We start from the raw sequence: 19,521 nt of genomic DNA, 5'->3' as shown, positions 1-19,521 counted from the left end.
ATAATTTTGACACTCAAGAATAAAACATGATCCTTTCTAAAATAGTTTCATGCTGCATTTTGTTCTGCTCAGTAACCCAAGAGTCCCTACACACACACCATTGTGTATAGGAGTGTACATGTGGAATAGAATATTTAATGCCACCAAAATCACCATGTCTTTTAGTATCAGAAACAAAAATCCTAAACCAAAACCTTTTAAATCAATCCCTCCATTATATTCCAGGAAACGCTGCGATATTCCTAGGAGCTTGCAATTTTTCAAGATATTCCACAGGTTTGGAATAAGACGCGTCAGGTGACATCATCACAACACATATTCAGCCAAAGCCTTCTAAGATTCACGTGTGTTAAACATGAATGCAACTAAAAGGTCTTATTTACCTACAAACATCACTTTGAAAGAACGTGCAAAACAATGTCGTGCAATTGTCCCAATTCGAGTAGTTTTCTGCAAAAAAGCACAAAAAATTCCAAGTAGCATCGCAAGTTTTGAAACAAAAAGCCACGGCAAATTCAAGCATTTTTGGCCACAGCAATCACAAAGAAACTCCTCAAACTCCTGTATGGACTGTTAAATGTAGAAAACCTATTCATAGAACAGAACAGTGTTCTAAAGTGTATATCAGGTGAACAAAGCAATCCAATATACCTGCAACCTTAGTACCTGTACAAGCACATGCTCGTGGCAGAGCCAGGCCTCAACACAAACAAAGATCTGCCAACATACTGATCTGAAATACTTCATATTTTGCTTTAAACTGAAAAAAAAATTAACCTGATGTATGTAACTGCAAGTCATGATGAGAGCACAGCCATTTTGTAGTTCCTCTGAGGCAGTTTAAGTCAAGGAAATATTACTGTATATTTTGATGTTTAATTTTCATCTAATGAAGCCAAAAAAAAAACATTAAATGTTCACCATCTGACCACATCTTGTCTTGATCGGTCAGGTGGAGCGGGAGAAGGTGACGTTGCTGTCAACACTGCAGGATTCACAAAAGCAGCTAGAGCAGGCCCACGGGGCTCTGTCAGAGGAGCACGAGAAGGTGAGCCGCCTCACTGAAAATCTGAATGCCATGCGCAAGCTTCACGCCAGCAAGGAGCGCCAGTCAGCCTTGGACAACGAGAAGGAACGTGACAGCAATGAAGACAGTGACTACTATGAGGTGGACATCAATGGGCCTGAGATCCTGGAGTGCAAGTACAAGGTGAGACTAGAACCTTGTAGCATTGAGTGCAGTGCCTGTGTCATTTGATGGTATTTGTTTTTGGCACACCATTATGGACAAGCATGCTGTGTTTTATGATTATGGCTACCGAATGAGTTTATGGGCAAACATTGCTGGATCAAGTTCATATGGTAAAATGGTTCTGGAGAAAATTACAAAATGAGTAATATACAATGAAAAACATTTGTTTAACCCTATACATTTGCAACCTGTTAAACTAGGTTGCTGTTTCCGAGGCGGGTCACCTGAAAGAGGAACTGAAAACTCTCAAGTCTGAATACTCTGCTTGCCGGTCAGAGCTTGAGGAGGAGCGTAGCCGTTTGGAGAGCCAGGTGGTGTCGCTGCGCTCCGAGCTGAGCACCCTGGAGTGCAGCAGCCGTGCAGAGCGAGAACAGCTGGCACGGATGGAGAAAGAGTTACGCCGGGCCAGTGAGGCAGCCGGTGAGAGCCAGGGAAGCCTGAGCGTGGCACAAGACGAGCTGGCTACGTTCAGTGAGGAGCTCGCCAACCTTTACCACCATGTTTGCATGTGCAACAATGAGACGCCCAGCCGTGTCATGCTCGACTTCTACCGCGAGGGCAAAGCCAACACTGGCACCAACAGCAACAATCGGGGCAGCCCTGAGGGCCGTGGCCGTCGTTCACCTATCCTGCTGACACGCGGCCTCTTCCCCACCCCCGAAGCAGATTCTCCGTCCCCTGTTTCTTCCCCAGTGGCTGACCCACGCAAGGAACCAATGAACATCTACAACTTAGTGGCCATCATCCGTGACCAGATCAGACACCTGCAACTGGCCGTAGACCGCAGCACAGAGCTGTCTCGCCAACGCTTGGCCTCTGCCGAGCTTGGTCCCACCACTGACCGTGACCACGAGGCCAGTGTGGAAGAGATCCTTAAGCTCAAGTCTCTTCTCAGCACCAAGAGAGAGCAGATCGCCACCTTGAGAACCGTCCTCAAAGCCAACAAGCAGGTTAGTATTCAGGCTAGTTTCAAAACGACTACTGATTTAACACATAATTGATATTGAGTTGCTAGCACCACCACATGTTCTTAACAGAATGACAAGGCTAGTTGTGGTAATGTGCTAGAACACAGAGCTAGAACCTTTGGCAGAATGTTAGTGAATTAAACAAACCATTATCAATGGGTTAATATGTCTGAGTGTTTACTTATTTGTTAACCAAAGTTCTCACTTACTTCATTGCAGGGGTTCCCCTTTGACTGTAATTGAAACATTTTTATGGAGAGCCTCATTATAAACAGGTTTATTTTATTAACCTAATCCAACTATTCAAATATTAGACTCCTGATATGTGAGAATAATACTTTGGCGATGTTTTAGATCTATAGAGCTTTTTATTCCTGAACTTTCCACTCGCAGAACACTTTTTTTTAATTAAAATTTATTAAAATTGTCGTTCTTCCTGTAATGTAAATTTAAGTTTACATTATTTTCAGGCCTTCAGCTTTTGAGCAATTGAAGTTTTAATGAATCCCAATCAATGGAAGTGGTCAATCAAGCAGGCTAATATATAAACATGGCCATTTTTATTCATAAGAAATGAATATAATGACTTGGATCACTGTGGGTTACCATTTTAAACAAAAGTAAAAATTGGGCCATTTTTGGATGAAAGACTTTAGGCTTTGGGCGTGGTAAAATGCGGGGGGTACTTAAAGTACTAAGTATACTAAAAACCTGTTCAGCAGACTCCACACGGCTCACGGCGTCGTTTTGCTGACAGCTGACCCTTCTGTTCTCTGTACTGTATAAAGATAAAAGCATTAGTGGATGCGCAGAACCTACAGGGCAGGCTGGGAGTCTGACTCTTTGAAGCTGCTGTGACCTTCTGCTGTTCCATCACACAGGCTCTCAGTAAAGCCAGTCATAAAAAGTAGTTGGGAAGACATTTCAACATTCCACATAATGTTTGAGCTTTACTTTAGTTCAATTTAAATGAACGATTCACAGCACTCTTGTACTGCACAGCACTAATGTTCATGTTGACATTCTTTCACAAACGGTTTATATTATAACTCCCTGAAGTCCTGTAAAAGAGTCATTAAAAAAAAAGTTACATGAACGCTCAGTTTGTGATGTCACCCAATGTTTGAACATATAGTATCATGTCTGATATGTAAATTATTAGGCCACAGAAGCGGTAATTGTGGTAAATTAACAACCTTGGCTAATGGTTTTTTGAAAGGTTTGTCAAACCCACTACTATCAAATTACATGATGAGGCCAAATCAAGACTATCCGGCTACTGTAGCTACTTGTTTATTCTTTAGGATGAGAGGAAGAAGGCATTTTTAATTTGTATGTCCATACATATTTGTAGATTCTTAACATTTTTATAAGGGTAACCATGTCGAGATATTCCTAAGCCATAATCTTGTTCTTTAAAATATTATTATGATGTCATCATGTTTATATTTTGTTTGTTTCTTGGATGGGGCAGCAGGGGACGTTTTCCCATTATCTTGACTCACAGTGTTAGTTCAGTGTTTCTTTGCTAGCTACAGTACTGTATGAAGGCTTGACTACCTTATCGCACATTGATTAGCTGATTTATTGCCTTGTAAATAGTTTGCCTTATCATGTTTTCTCCCCCTGTCCTTTTCCCTCAGACTGCTGAGGTAGCACTGGCCAACCTGAAGAGCAAATACGAGAATGAGAAGGCCATGGTGACCGAGACGATGATGAAGCTGCGCAACGAGCTCAAAGCCCTGAAGGAGGACGCTGCCACCTTCTCCTCCCTTAGAGCCATGTTTGCCACCCGGTAAGCACCAACATTCGCTTACAGTTTCACTTCCAATTTAGACATGCTTCTAGATGAATCACTTTCGACCTCTAGGCTGTGCTGAATCTTTACCACCTGCATAAACATAATTTCTAGATATGAGTGTTTCTCCTACAGTAATCTGCAGTGCATAGTCAGTTATAACAGAAAACACAATTTTACTGAAACCATAAAATATAGCAACCATCATTTAAAGAACGCATCTAAAAATGATTTAGATGAGACAGGACAAAAACAGTGTGCAATGGAAAAATTAAATGTGGCATGGCTCAAGAGGCCAAGTGTTAAAGGGGTTATGATGTGGTTTTTTTCATTATTTTTTTTTATTTCATTTTATTATCTTCCCTGAGGTGTAATTATAATATTAGTCAAGCGTTTTTGCACAATAAATTGCTTACAATTTATTATACAAAAAGCTTATATAAATTGGTAATTTATGAACTCTTTCCACTCTGCCTCTGAGCTTCTGATGAACGGTTCGATGATGTAAAAGTAGGTGTCGGTGTCTTGCTGTAGGAGCAGTCATATGCAAATGCATTTCCCTGTGTGACATCACAAATCCCGCCACATCCAAATGAGCCACTATTGGAGCTTGGTTAAATAAATGTTCTTTTTGTATTGAGGAGGATATATTAAGCTATGAAACTTGAAGGAACTTTTAACGATACAATGACCTTTTGTATGTCAAAAGGTCAAGGAAAATTTGATTTCTCATGTCATGACCCCTTCAAACAACAGTCAAGTATATCAACAAAAGGGCCATATGGTAAAAGATACGACTGTGTTCAGATGTAAACATGACAGGCTGGGCTTCTGGAGACTGAAGTTTATATAGTGGACTAAAAGTTACAGCCCTGTCACTGACCATTTACTTTGATCAGGTACAGTATAGCCTTTGTCCAGATAAAATCGTCTCATTGACACCAACACCTCTGGCTTGCTCATTAGGCCTAAATTTATGCATTTAAAACTCATATCCTGAATTTATATACGCTTTGGGAGAGTGTCCATTGTTAAAAGCGCTATACAAATAAAACTGAATTGAATGGAATGGAATGGAATTGATCCATATGCTCCATATATAGATCAGTTAGATACTGTGTATGTACTGGGTGTATGTGAGTAAATCGAAGTAATTTATATTCAGACTTTTATCACGAGACACTTATGGAGGTGCGTGTTCCTTTTAGGCATGTGTGAAGAAGTATTCACGGTAGCAAGATTTTGGCGGAGTAAGATTTTCACTCTGTGCCATCGTGAGCGAAGTTCTTGAGTTTGTCTTCTTTTTTTGATCACCATGTAGATGCAGGATTTAGCTCTAACCATCCAAATAGCCCATGGACTTACGTGGTGTGTGTTGTTCTTGTGTGTCCTACCCTTGGAGATGGTCTGTCTGGCCTCCTTGTAACTCTCTTGAGCATCTCTTCTAGTAATTCTATATCTGTACCTGATCACAGAGACTGCTTCCAGCTGCCTTGTAACTTTATATCCATGTCCCTGCAGCAGACCATTAACTTTGATGACCTAATAGGAATTATCCTGGTGTTGGTGTTCCATGCAAAGAGAAGTGTGGTTGTAAAGGATTCGGGATGTTTAGATATTACAGTAGGATTATTATAATCTTACAGAATGTTATGTTGTGTTTATAGGATTATACTGTAATTTGTGGTTGATATCACACTGTTTTTCTCACCAAGGGATGTTATTCACTGAGAAAAAAAAAAATCTTAACTTGATATTTTCTTAAATTTATGTTTTAGTAATGGAAAATGTTAGGAATATAGTTTATGTTGTTTTGGGTATTTTTCAGTGTTACAATTTTATGGTAATAGATATGGTTCATAAGCAAATGTTTTATGTTAAATGTTTTCTCTCAAGGCACAGTCATCTATTTTGAGCACTGTTGTTATGCCAACCAACATGCAAAGATGGTCTGCAGAATCTGAAATCGCTTTGTACTGCAGTGCCAGGGTAGCTGCTGTTGCGAACCATTATCCGCCTGAGAAGTAAAGCGTGTGTGTGTGTGTGTGTCAGAGAGAGAGAATGAAGAGAGAGCGCTTTTTTGCTGGATTCCTGTCTCTTTTCAGATCTCATTAGGAAGGAGGTATCCATTTTGTAGTTAGAGCTAGACACAGACACAACTTTAGACCCTAATAATAGTAAGTTGAATTTATATTTTGCCATTCCCAAACCAAAGCAGGCTTTACAGAGATCACAAAATTAATATATGTAATATAGATACACACATAAGAACATTCTTGCCATATCAAAGCTGTGTCTCATATACTCATCGCAGTCCCTCAGATATTTACAGAATAACTTTCCCACAACCCCGGCTAAGCTTTAGGTTTAAACGCTGAACAGTAAGGCCTCTGATTGGCTACATTTTGTACATTGAATATTTGTCCTGGCAGGACCCTGTTTCCCATCATGCCTGTGTTTGGTAATCAGTAATGTTTTAAAATGGTTCTATGGAGGTTCAGTGATGTTTCATTCAGGTATGATAAGATTTTGGTGTGTGGTTCTCTGTTACTGCGGGAGAAATAAATGGACAGTGAAGATATTAAAGGTTTAGTATTTAAGAATGCGCATATTTGGGGATGGAGAGAAGAACAAATGGAGAGATGGAGAAAGTGTGTGTGTTTAAGTTGTGTTTGCAATAGCTCTGGCTCTGCTTAGCTCTCATTAATGGGGGGGGGGCTTTTACAAGTGTAATTTGCATGCTGTTCATACATAGTCTTTTGCCAATAAAAGTCACATTAGTGTGTACTTGTATAATTCTTTTTTTTTCTTCCAACTTTCCTGTCTTTTTTTTTTTTTTTCTTCTTTCCATGTCACTATTAATTCATCTCTGTGGCTTGCCATTTCCCATGTTGCCTGAACAGCTTGGGGCTGTTTTGTGTGCATTTAAATTTCCTATGAACTTGGCTTGTATGCAGTGACTATGTCTCACAATAGGACTCCACCCACCCCCTTGGTCCTCGAGAGCTCAACTTTATCATCATCTCCCACACACAGTTGTTTTTGTGTCCCCATCCCCCTTTTCCCGGGAAAAAAAAACGGGGGTCTGGCCACCCCCTTTGGAGCTTGTGCATCTTTTGAGCGAACATTCCCAAGGGAAGACTGTGGTTAATGGGGGCTTACTGATCTCCATTGTCAGTCTGTATGTACGTCTGGGTCAGACTGAGAGCACACCCACACACCCTCACACATACATGCATGCAGACCCTGTTTTCACTCACAAACAAGAGGCTGTACACTTGCATCGTCTACACCGGAGCTGCACTCCAGGGATCAAAGTTCATTCCCGTGGGAAATGATGGTAAAGCAGTCAGTCAATAAAGACCTGTGCAGCCAATAGCACATTATCTTCTATAGAAACACTTGCACTTGGCCAGTGAGAGCAAGCCTGGACCAGAATGATTCATTATTGTTGCCTCTTTCATGTACGTCATGCTAACTCTTCCAGATGTTATTGAGTATATCTAAAGTGTATAAATATCCAAAGCCTAAAATGAATTCATAATTCATAAATTTGAATGACTAAAGCCCCAAACGTTCAAGTTCATTTCATATATTAAGGTCAAAAGAAAAAAATACCATTTTTAAATGATGTTATTTATTGAAGCAAAAAAGTTCTCCAATACCAACTGGACCTGTGTGAAATTTTATTTGCCCCCGTAGATACTAATTCCCCAAATATATGAAACTGCATTCTTAATGGGGTTTAGCCGGACTAGACACAACCAGGCGTGATTACTGAAAACCCTGTTCAATCAAATCATCACTTAAATTGGTTAAAAGGTCTTACCCAGTAACAGACTGTGCCAAAATTTAAAGAAATTCCAGAAACGATGAGGAAGAAGGCAATTGAAATACATCAGTCTGGGAAGGGTTACAAAGCTATTTCAAATGCTCTGGGACTCCAAAGGACCACAGTGAGAGCCATTATCTCTGAATGGAAAAACTCTGCTCAGTAGTGAACCTTCCCAGATGTGGCCGACCTTCCAACATTCCTCTAAGAGCACAGCAACGAGTCAAGTCACAAAAGAGCCAAGGACAACATCAAAGGACCTACAGGCCTCTCTTGCATCAATAAAGGTCACTGTTCATGACTCCACTATCAGAAAGACACTGGGCAAAAATGGCTTCCATGGAAGAGTGGCGAGTGAAAACCACTGCTGACCCAGAAGAACATTAAGGCTCGTCTGAATTTTGCCAAAACACACCTTGATGATCCTCAAACCTTTTGGGAGAATGTTCTGTGAATTGATGAGTCGAAAGTGGAACTGTTTGGGAGACAGGGGTCCCGTTACATCTGGCGTAAACCAAACACAGAATTCCACAAAAAGAACATCATACCTACGGTCAAGCCTGGTGGTGGAAGTGTGATGTGTTGATGCTTTGCTGCTTCATGACCTGGGCAACTTGCAGTAATTGAGGGAAACATGAATTCTGCTCTCTACCAGAAAATCCTAAATGCGAATGTCCGGTCTTCAGTCTGTAAGTTGAAACTCAAGCGCAACTGGATTATGCAGCAAGACAATGATCCAAAGCATAGAAGTAAGTCCTGTTCTAGAAGTAAATGAAAGAATGATCTCCAGTCATCAGAAGTTTTTCACATGGATGATAGTTGGATAATTTTTTGCTTCAATAATAAAATAAAATCTAAACTGTATTGTGCATTTACTCAGATTGCCTTTGTTTTATGTTGTATTTCGTTTGAAGATCTAAATTAGTCTATCTATTTAGTATGAGATGTACACAAAAACAGAAGAAATCAGAAAAAATACTTTTTTCAGCACTGTACACAATATTTACCATAGGTCCGTGTTTTGTCGCGCACGGCTCAGAGCGAGGGAGTAGCTGTTGAAACTGATTATTGAGGTGTGGTATATCATGTAGAAATTTGGACACATCACGTTACCTGAAGCCAGATATGGGGGGAAGTAAAGAATAGGTAATTAGTAAGCATGAGCTGAAAAAAAAATTGGTGCAGTGCTGAACACTGAAGAAAGAGCAACGTGCAGAATGCTTCAATTCCACATACGACTGGCTACCACGTACAGGGTGCAGTGAAATGTGTGTGTGTGTGAGAGCGAGAGAGAGAGTGTGTAGGTTGGTGCATATAGAGGAACAGAAACCAAGAATACAAAAACTGATTTTATATTCTCCCAAGTGCTACTCTGCTCATTTTCACCACCATCCCCACTTCCATCTTTGCTTCTCTTTGTCTTTCTGTCCATCTGTTTGAATGGAGAGTGTTGTATGTTGTATCACCCAATAGTTTTTCTCTCTCTACATCCCTGACCTTTTAGACATTCCAGTAAAAAAATAAAAAATAGCCACTGCATATATTAATCTAGCATGGTTTGGTACTGAGGTGAATATACATCACAGTAAACCGATCCATAATTTGCAGGGGGTTTGCCTATGTCTCGTATGTTTATGTTGGTTTGTGTCTCTTTGTGTTCGTATGTTGTTTTTTCCCCCCTGAAGAGATGTTACATGCTAAAGGTACTGTTCACAAAACCAGAAGCAGAAATGAATTGTGGGCGTTTTGACGTTTTAAGCATCTGAACAATAAGAGGAGTGCTTGCACTTCAAGAGCGCCATCTTGTGGTGTGAGAGTCATAAGGGTGTCAGAAACAAAGCCCCACAAAGTAGTGAAATGTGTGCGAGTTTGTGTACAGTGGGGTCCAAAGTCTGAGACCGTTTGTGAAAATGGCTGTGTTTGATGTTCTTTTTCAATTTAACACAAAGGTTTTCACCGCAAATGATGCGATATTTCAGTAACAAATTGAGTGAACGGTAGAATAAATATTTACACGAATTTCAGAATTTCTTTGTACTTGGTACGTCCTCTTTTTGCTTCAATGACAGAGTGCACTCGAGCTGACCCAGATGCCACAAGTTTGTGTAAAACCTGATGATCCATTTTAGATCAAATCCATCATTGTCATCTGAACACACTCTTCAATAGAAGGGATAAGTCTTTTTTTTTTATTGATATATTTACTAATTTTTTACAAAGGAGTTAACATGGTTACATCACAAACCTGCTTACATTTAAATAGTGACTTTGCAATTGTAAAAAAAAAACTTGAATATTTAGCTATATAATAATTATAATATATAATATATAATAATTAGCTCCCCTACATGTAGCATAAATACTGTAGTTGGACATTTGCACTGCCAGTCAAAGAGTCTTATCTCATTATTTTCCCTATAGAGGGATTAAATCAATCAGACTCTTTAGCAGCAGCTAGAAGTCTGGCTTGTAAGATTAGCTGTTTGAAAACTGTGACCAATTTATACAATCCCGTGTGCTCCTGCAGCATCAATGCCACTCGGACATCCCTGAGGTAGATAGGCTGAACCATTCCAAGCCCTTCACTGGATGATCACCAGCCATAAATATCTACTTAACAGACGAAATGAGGTTTTATTGTTTGTATTTTTAAAGCCCTAAATGGACTGGCCCACTCTTACATTGCAGACAAGCTTTGTATACGTACTGCATCTAGACCTTTAAGGTCCATCACAACGCTTCTGCTGACTGTTCCTCAACCTCGGCTGAAACAGAAAGGTGCTCGTGCATTCGGCTCTGGAACAGTCTACCGGTAGACACTAGGCATGCTTCTTCTGTAGCCACTGTTAAATTAAATTAAAGCTCAAAACATGGTTTTATTTCAAAGCTTTTGAGAATGGTTGAAACTATTTAATGTGTGTGTGTAATTTGTGGGTTTATATATGTTCTTGTCTAAAGCAGTCGAGAGCAGTAACTGGTGGAAAATACTTGTTTATATATACCACTTTGGTCAACGGATATGTTTTTAGATGTGCTCTACCAATAAAATTTACTTACTGACTTACTCTGCCTTCCCCTTTTTTCCCTACATCACTTTTGCTAGCTGTGACGAGTACGTCACTCAGCTGGACGAGATGCAGAGGCAGCTGGCAGCAGCTGAGGATGAGAAGAAGACCCTGAACTCGCTCCTACGCATGGCCATCCAGCAGAAGCTGGCCCTCACGCAGCGTCTAGAAGATCTCGAGTTCGACCATGAGCAGACGCGCCGGGGTGGAGCCAACAGCAGGACCAAGTCCGCCTCCACCCGGGCCAAGGCCGCTCACAACCCCGCGCAGTCACATGTAAGTCCACCCATCAATGCCACCTGCGGGGGTCGCGGCGAGCCCAACGGCCTCCTGGGAACGCCACATGTGTTCTGCAGCGAAAAGTACAAGATCTACTGCGACTAAAAGTGCAGCGTGTTTTAAACAGCGCTTATCGGTGTACAAAGCCCCACTCACATGTGCTCTCTCGCTCGCTATTTGCTGTATGCTGTGTATCTTTTTGCCTTATGGTTATACCTACCAGTGTGATAGTAGCTAGGTGAAAGATGGTTAATATGATAGCTGCCATTCATGTGTTTTGCAGAGGGCAGTTTGCTTCCTTCTGTACTCACGGTGCTGTATTTTAATTGGCAGCTCCATATCTGAGTGTATGTTAGCACGCATGTGGTTCTCCTGACCACTAGTAATGCGATGGTGTCGTGTTGTGATCGTGATGTTTACCTAGCTGCCATCTGCACCTTGGTAGATATCCTTCCGCCTTTTCCCTTTCTCTAACACATCCTCCTGCCCTCTTATTCTTTCCCTCTCTCTCTCTCTCTCTCTCTCTCTCTCTCTCTCTCTCTCTCTCTCCTGCCTAAGAAAACCATTCTATGAACCCGGCAGCCCGTTGTCTAATCAGGTGACTAATGTTTACATTGAATACATATAGAAACATTTTGATATGCAAATGCCCCACTTCTAACAGTAGGGGAGGACCACTGGTGTTCTGAAGTGGGGAAAAAAACAACGGGTTACTGAAAACTTAGGAGCGTTTTCTGCTCCTTCTTGATCAATTGGAGGTGGGCAGGAGTGGGATCTTAGTCGTCGTCTTCTTCTTCTTATTATTATTATTATTATTATTCAAACGGCAAGCTTTTGGTCAAGATCCCAAACGGCTAATTGTTTGCATGCAATTTGCTAGATTCTTGGCTGCGAAAATGTGTATACTACATAGTGTCCTAGGTTCTGTCTCCACCTCGAGCACACGTATAAAACAGGGCTCTACACGAGGGGATAATTATTTACAGAGGAGCGTTTCCTCTCTCTCCACACAGTAGATCCGTCCCCCAACATGGAGAGCTTCCTTCATAGCCATGAACACTGGAGCATAAAGGAGGAGGGGAAAATCAGCTCACTCCCTCAAATTCAAGTGCACTTCTGCTAGGGGACTCAGGTTCCACAGTTTGCCACACAAAAATGCAGATCTGTTCTGATCGGTGAAAAGGAAAAAAAAAAAACAAGAAAAAAGCCTTTTGATTGGTGATGATTCAACAAAAAAAGAGCACAACGAACAAGGCACAGTCGTCACGATGCCGAACGATTAACGAAGAATGACATCAAACATCACCATGGAAAAAGTGCCTGTCTTTTGCTTTCTATTGGCAACTGTCCATTTCTCAGTGTAAAGCCCTGTCCTTTGTGTTTGAAAGCTAGTGTTAATCTCCGTCATCATTCTGTCTCACCCCAGTGCTTGTATGCAAGTGTGTATTTGCACACGTGTGTGAGTGAATCCTCTCGTACTTAACACCGTTCCCTTGCTTCTCCTAACATCATTCTCCTTGTAGATTGTCAGCAGCTTGCTCCCTGTGCCTCACCACTTTCCCTTTAAACACCACCAGGTAAACCTCCCATAACATTGTCCTATCGTGATGCACGCTCCTCTCGCACGCACGAACATCAGTAATGTACCGATGTTGCGTGTCGAGGAAACAAACGAGCCGTGTTTAGTGTTCTAGTTTGTATTGCACAAGGTGAATATTTCCATGGCGCCACATCACTATAAGTAGTTTTGTAAAATAAACAAAATAAAGCTTTAAAATAGCAAGCGAATGCTAGGAAAATAAAAATAAAAAAACAAAGTGTGGGGCTTTATAGTTATCTTAAACTTATGCTGGCGATGAAAACCTTTTTTTTTTTTTTTCTTTTTTTTTTTTAAAGCTTTATTAGCTTAAAAGCAGGGTTGAGGACGGATGAGGAAAAGTCAAAATGATTAGGTATTATATATTCGTAAAGAAATACTATTCAGGTAAAATCCTTCCCAGGCCAGCTTCCTCCTAACCAGAGGAAGTGCATGTGTGCATGTGTGTGTGAATCTGTGGAAAAGGCAAAGACCTCAGTCCTCAACTCTGCTTCTGCCTGTGCTGCATTGAAAGCCCTCGTTAGGCCTTTAGATAACGTACTGTATTAAAGAGACGCAAAGCTATCGCTCTCCTCTTTCTCACACGCTCATGTGAACACTGCTTGGATCTGACCACTCTTTTCTGTTCCTTCATGCATCCTGTAAGCAACAAGCGAAGGCTTAAGATGGAGTGTTAGACTTTTTAAAAGTGTTTATGATACAAGCAGATATTAGATAGTTAGAATAAAAGGGCAAAAGTGGACGAAACTGATGAGTTATTCTTTAAAATGTTATCATTTTTGTTATACACTCAGAGACCATTTATTCGAATTATGTTTCTATACATTAATCGTCACCTTTAACTCGATGTAGCGTTCTGATTATTAATGATCAATGAGGAACGTCTTGCTACGACTCTGGTTCCTCATTGGCTGGCACCACGTTAAAACACATATCTAGCTTACTACTAACATGCATGATACCTGGGAACCCACCTCAGTGATGCTTCATCATCATTCGAGGACACATCCGTTAGGTGGAGTTTTAACAGGAGACGGGCGGCGTTTTAATATTCGTGAGCTGGTGGCTTTCCTGCGCTTGCTATTTTTGCAAACTAAGATTGAAACCTTCTTCAACCTTCTGCATTTGTTTTCTGGTGACTAGCCTGCTAATAATTTTGCTTCTACTTAATTTTAGTCGAATAATCAGACTTTTCAGTTGATCTCTGCACTGCTTATGGGCATTTATTTAACATTCTAGCAGCATGCATCTGATTTATTCATTTAAACTCTTCTAAAATCGAACATTCTAATATCAATTATTTCTTTGTTTTCATTTTGCAGTAAAGTTCAGCCCCTAGTTGTCGGGGAAGTCGCCATTCCATCATGCTGATAAATTCATTCTGCGTTTTGCCCAAAGGAAATCCACTGGAAGACAAAAATCTCATTTTATAATTAAAAAATAGTAAAAAATATATATATTTTTTTTACATTTTATTTACAATCTATTAATTCTCACAGGAAGTATTTGAAAATGAATACAAACTAAATCTAACATGGTTAAAATGGCATCATTACCATTTTATATAGTTTAATAGGCAGTCCCTACAGGATTCGCAGAGTTGTTGTTTTTTTTTTTTTGTTTGTTTGTTGTTTTGGTGATCGTTGCGGCCAAAAATGTTTGCGTTTTTTTTTTTTCTTCATAATTTGTGATGCAACTTGCAGAGTTGCATAGAATTTCAGTTGGTAAAATTGCAACTGCACAAAATTAGTATGCAGTCTTTCACGGTGATGTTTTCGGTAAATGAGACCTTCGTGAATGTGCATTGCGATGACGTCACATGACGCATCTTGGCCCAAATGTGTGGGAAATCTGCAGTCATTTTGAAAACTTGCAAGCTCCTCCGAATATTGCGGAGTTTACTTAATTTTGCGTTCATTTCTGCGAATTCTGGAGGGACTGAATAGGAAGCCATCGCTCACAAATAATGAAACTCCGCCTATAAGAATTTCGATTCCGAGTAAATTGGAAAACAAAAGAAAGGTGTTAAAGAGAAACGATCCTACAACGAGTAGTTATCTTTTTTTGTTTTGTAAACTGTGCACTTTTAATATAGGTATATCGCTTTCATTATTAATCTAGGCTTAGGTTTGTAGTGTTTTGGTTTGTGAGTCAGTTCAAGTATATTGCATACTATACAAATATATTGATAGTAATCGTTTTTATTTTGTTGTTGTTCCATATATGCATTCTGTATGCAAAGAACAGAGATCATATCACATATCCAAAACTACTCACACTGCAAACCAGTCCTATTGTATTCTGTGAAATGAATCCATGAGCATATTATCATTTATAATTTTTTATAATCACTCGCTCATGTCATATGTTGTTGTTGTTGTTTTTTGTTTTGTTTTGTTTTTTCTCTCCATGTTTGTTGTTCTGCCATATTCTAAAAACAAAATCCCGGGTGGTCAGATGCTGGGCTTTTTTGTCTATTTATTATTCTTAGGAATAGTTCAAAGTGAACATGGAGAAACTTGATGATATTTTTGGCTTAACACAGTAAAGCACGCTTCAGAAAGAACCAAATCTATAGCAGATGATGTGGAAATGTTTTGGTCTTCTAGCGCCGCTTTACTCAAGCTTTCTACGGATCGCTGATGTCACGAATTCTCTGCAAGCGTAAAAATTAATTCCAAATTGGAATGGTCTCATTCTCTCTTTATTTATCGTGCCAATGTCTCGGTACACTGTTTTATGTTTGATACAAGAATAAATAAAAGTAAAAAAAAACTGGAATGGAGATCAGAAAGAAGAGAATTGCTCCATTGGGTGTGATTTTGAATTGCTCCCACTTTCATGCCCTCCATTTGAGTTGACTTTGTTGTTTGTTTGGTTTTTTTTGTTTTTTTTTTTTGGTTGGTTGGTTGGTTTTGCTCTTCATTCTGACCAGTAGTGCCTTTCATTGTTTCAAGAGAGAATTATAGTCGAGGTTTTAGTTTTTCTAGTTGTTTCCCCTCTCCTGAAGGCAAGAGGATTGAGCAAGATTTCTTCCTTCAGAGGATGCTTAGAAGCAGCAATAAGTGCAAAAGACACACAATCAGTTTTGCGAGCGTGTGTTTTGTTAGACATTAGGTAAGTGAAATTGCAGGGAATTCTTGAGATCAGTGACCCCATTATCAAATTCAGGGGTTTTAGCAAAAGGTCTTTTTTTAAAATCAAGTGATGGGAATCAGAATTCATCCTATTTGCCTCATAATGAACAAAAAAAAAAGACAGACACCACACAGTAGTGTGGTGTTTGCAGGTGGAGACTGGTGTAACTATAGCTTTGTTTGGTGAAGGTAACGTGGTATTCATAGTATTGTTGACAAATGAGTGAACTCGTGTCCTCGTTTTGTCCAATTTATGTTTGCTGTTCTTGTTTTGTTTTTTGTTTTTTAAATCTTTTTGGTTTTAACATATTCTTTAAGCATTGTGATTTCAGGAAACAGAAAACATTTTGCATCAACAAGCTTGAATAGTGCCATGAAAGTCACAACCAGTTTGTTGAGGCAGAAAAACCCAATTAATATGTTTTGGGAAGTGAGCAAAAAAAAAAAAAAGGTCAATTAAGTGCAATTCAAACTGCTGATTTACAAAGCAAATGAGCTTTTCTGTTTGCTGGAAGCGATAGTGTTGTTATTCAGCTAGCTGATAACTTTATACAGTCATATTGTGTTCAGTATTGATCCGCGAGGAGAGTTTGATACCTTTATATAAAAAATAATGACTTCATCCATATGTTGGTATTTATTTGAAACGTTTTACAGTACTGTTATCAATAATGTGCATTATGATTGATTAGTGGTGGAACATGTCAGACGCATGTCATTCGTCAGCTATGGAACTTTTACACAGAACGGAAAACAAACCGCTTGAAACAGGTTCAAAATGAAAAAGAGGGGAAGGGGGGAAGAATTAAATCATTAAAAGAAATGTGTTTAGCTATTAAGTGACGTATTACTGCTGAACTAACTCAGAAAAAGTGTTGTTTTGTTTTCCTTAGAGGGATACTCGTCTGTGTAAAGGTAGTCATGCTGGTTTAAAAATCAATAAAAAGGACTAAAATGTTGGTCCGTTTTCTGGTTTTATTTTCCTGTTTCCTGTTTATGGCTCTGAGAGATTCCAACTGCTGTGATTGGTTCAACTCGGTGTCCAATATAGAAGTGCCGCCCACCTTTTGTTTCCAAGCTGCACAGATAGGGGGTTTCCCAGCGAAAGCTGGTGACCTCATCATTTCTCTCTCTCTCTCTCTCTCACACACACACACACACACACAAAAGATTAAACACTCAAGATTTAAACAGTGGATTACACCAGTGCATTGGGAGCTTGATCTCTTCCAGAACTGGATGCACATTTCCCAGTTTCACAGGTTTTAAGGAGCGAGGAGTGGGATTTGGATTGCATGGATGAGATTTTGTACAAACTGCCAAATTCTGAGTATGTTCTGTTCAGTAAGATAGATGCAGGGAAATGTGCAGTATTTAAGCATGAATCTCATCACACATAAACAAAAGGAATTATACTGTGCCATTCCTTGCTGCTGAGGTGACACCTCAGCCTCTTTTACGTACCTTTTGTGTGTATCTTTTACCTAAAAAGGTGCATATAATGTAGCTTTAAAGCTTTACCCTAAAAAGTCCAGTTCCATGTTTCCAGGCGTTAGATGCATGTTATAGATACAAAAGATAAAGATACCGCTCCAGTAACAAGGAAAGGTTCACTTTACTACCCTTTTTTTTTTTCTGAGAAGTGTACGGACTTGGCACCAGTTCTAAGGAGTCTTATTCATTTGAAGCTTCAATAGGTTTTCATATTCCTTCATTACATAAAGAGTTTGTTCACCTCTGATTTCTGCTCGCCGTCTCTCTTTCTGCAGATTTGAAAGATTTTTAAAAAATGCACTTTATGGAGCAAATCCCAGATAACTTTTTTTTTTTTTTTTACATTTATTCATTTAGCAGATGCTTTTATCCAAAGCGACTTACAAATGAGAAAATACAAGCAAAGTGATATATCACGCAGATAACATCACAAGTAGTGCTACCATACAAGATCTTTTAATTGAGTTCTAGAAAAGCGAGAGTATGTGGTTTGTCTGTTTTTAACATTTTTATTTTATTTATTTATTTATTTTTAAGGATAATGTGGGGTTGGCATTTTAAGGGTTGGTTAGGTGTTCACAGAAGAGGTGGGTCTTTAGCTGTTTTTTGAAGATGGTGACAGATTCTGCATCTGGATTGAGGTTGAAAGTTCATTCCACCACTGAGGGACAGATAGTGTGAAGGTTCTGTAAAGGGACCTCGAGCCATGCTGAGTAGGCACTACTAAGCGTCGGTCATTAATCGTTTTTTGACTGTGATCCACACAAAAATCAAGTTTTTGACATGGCCAGAGCAATCCTCTGACCTAACCCCCTTTGAAACTGTGTGGGGTGAGTTGAAGAGAAGCATGCACAATAGAGGACTCTCAAAATATATCTCAGTATATTAATGGAATAACATTTATACGAATAGGGATCTCATGGAGTTTACCTCTTCCCTATTCGTATACATGTTATTCCTTTAATATACTGTGGGATATATTGTGAGAATATGTAAAATAATAGTAATTGTCGAAAGTTAACATTTGTGCTATAAAATTTTACAAATATCATCTTGAAATCCTGTCACCTAGGTTATTAAACATGTACTTTCTATACTATAGAATACTATTTCTGACCGCACCAACTGAAATCGTATAAAATCTACAGTCTGTGTTTAACATATTTAGGACCTGCTACTTGTCTAAGAAAGAGGACACAGCACTGCTTGAGTTCAGTATAGTTGCTTGATCTGTGCCTGTAGCATTTACATATAAACTAGGAAGAGACAGATCTATTATGTGCCAACTTGACCAAATAGCTTAATTTTGTCAAAAACAATTTTATACCTATTGCTACTCTAACATTTCTTGACAGACATTTTGGGGCCATGAGGGGGCAGTGGTGGCTTGGCGGTTAAGGTTCTGGGTTACTGATCGGATGGTCCGGGGTTCAAGCCCCAGCACTGCCAGGCTGTCACTGTTGGGCCCTTGAGCAAGGCCCTTAACCCTCTCTGCTCCAGGGACGCTGTATCATGGCTGACCCTGCGCGCTGACCCCAGTTTCCTGACATGCTGGGGTATGCGAAGAAAAATATTTCACTGTGCTCGACTGTATATGTGACCAATAAAGACTCATTATCATTAAAAAAATCTCCTCATACTCTGCAAGTAAAGGCTTTAAAGCACAACACAGGCCCCATCATCAATGACAAAAAAAAATAGCTTGTGCATGTTTTTACTGCTCCATTGTATTTCAGGTTGAATGTCTGTGCCAAAAATCTAGAACTGTTTACTTCCTCTCACTTCCTGTGAGTCTTAGGAGACTGTGCATATACAGAATGTTGATTTCGTTTGACGAAATGATTTTCCTTTCACACCCTTCAAACAGTCACCATAATATATAAATACAGACTGGTGCATAAATATTTGGTTTATCACAGTATATTGGAGTTGAAATTAAATATTGATTATGAGCTCAAAGTGCAGACTTCCAGCTTTAATTTGAGGGGTATTTACATCCAAATCGGGTGAACAATGTAGGAAATGCCTCACTTTATATATACAGTGCTGTGAAAAGTATTTGTCCCCATCCTGATTTCTTCTGTTTTTGTGTATATCTC

General features: G+C 39.5%; 1 protein-coding gene across 2 annotated transcripts in view; it reads left to right on the top strand.

Annotated features, from left to right (window-relative positions):
- The window catches only part of zgc:171572 (protein bicaudal D homolog 2), a 50,715-nt gene extending 33,828 nt beyond the window's left edge, over positions 1-16,887 (top strand). Inside the window, exons 6-10 of one of the 2 annotated variants that reach the window (XM_053624626.1) lie at positions 953-1,210; positions 1,453-2,202; positions 3,864-4,015; positions 10,954-11,191; positions 14,114-16,887. In XM_053624626.1, coding sequence (XP_053480601.1) covers positions 953-1,210; positions 1,453-2,202; positions 3,864-4,015; positions 10,954-11,191; positions 14,114-14,116 — 1,401 coding nt within the window. In that variant the 3' untranslated portion in view covers positions 14,117-16,887. Of the gene's footprint in view, positions 1-952; positions 1,211-1,452; positions 2,203-3,863; positions 4,016-10,953; positions 11,440-14,113 lie in introns of those variants that run through there. The other variant, XM_053624625.1, reaches the window with a different exon arrangement.
- Positions 16,888-19,521: the final 2,634 nt, after the last annotated feature.

The sequence above is a fragment of the Ictalurus furcatus genome, chromosome 5 (assembly GCF_023375685.1).
Source record: "Ictalurus furcatus strain D&B chromosome 5, Billie_1.0, whole genome shotgun sequence".
Taxonomy (NCBI): Eukaryota; Metazoa; Chordata; class Actinopteri; order Siluriformes; family Ictaluridae; genus Ictalurus; species Ictalurus furcatus.
Note: the sequence above shows the minus strand (reverse complement) of the source record. Positions and strands in the feature narration are given on the sequence as shown.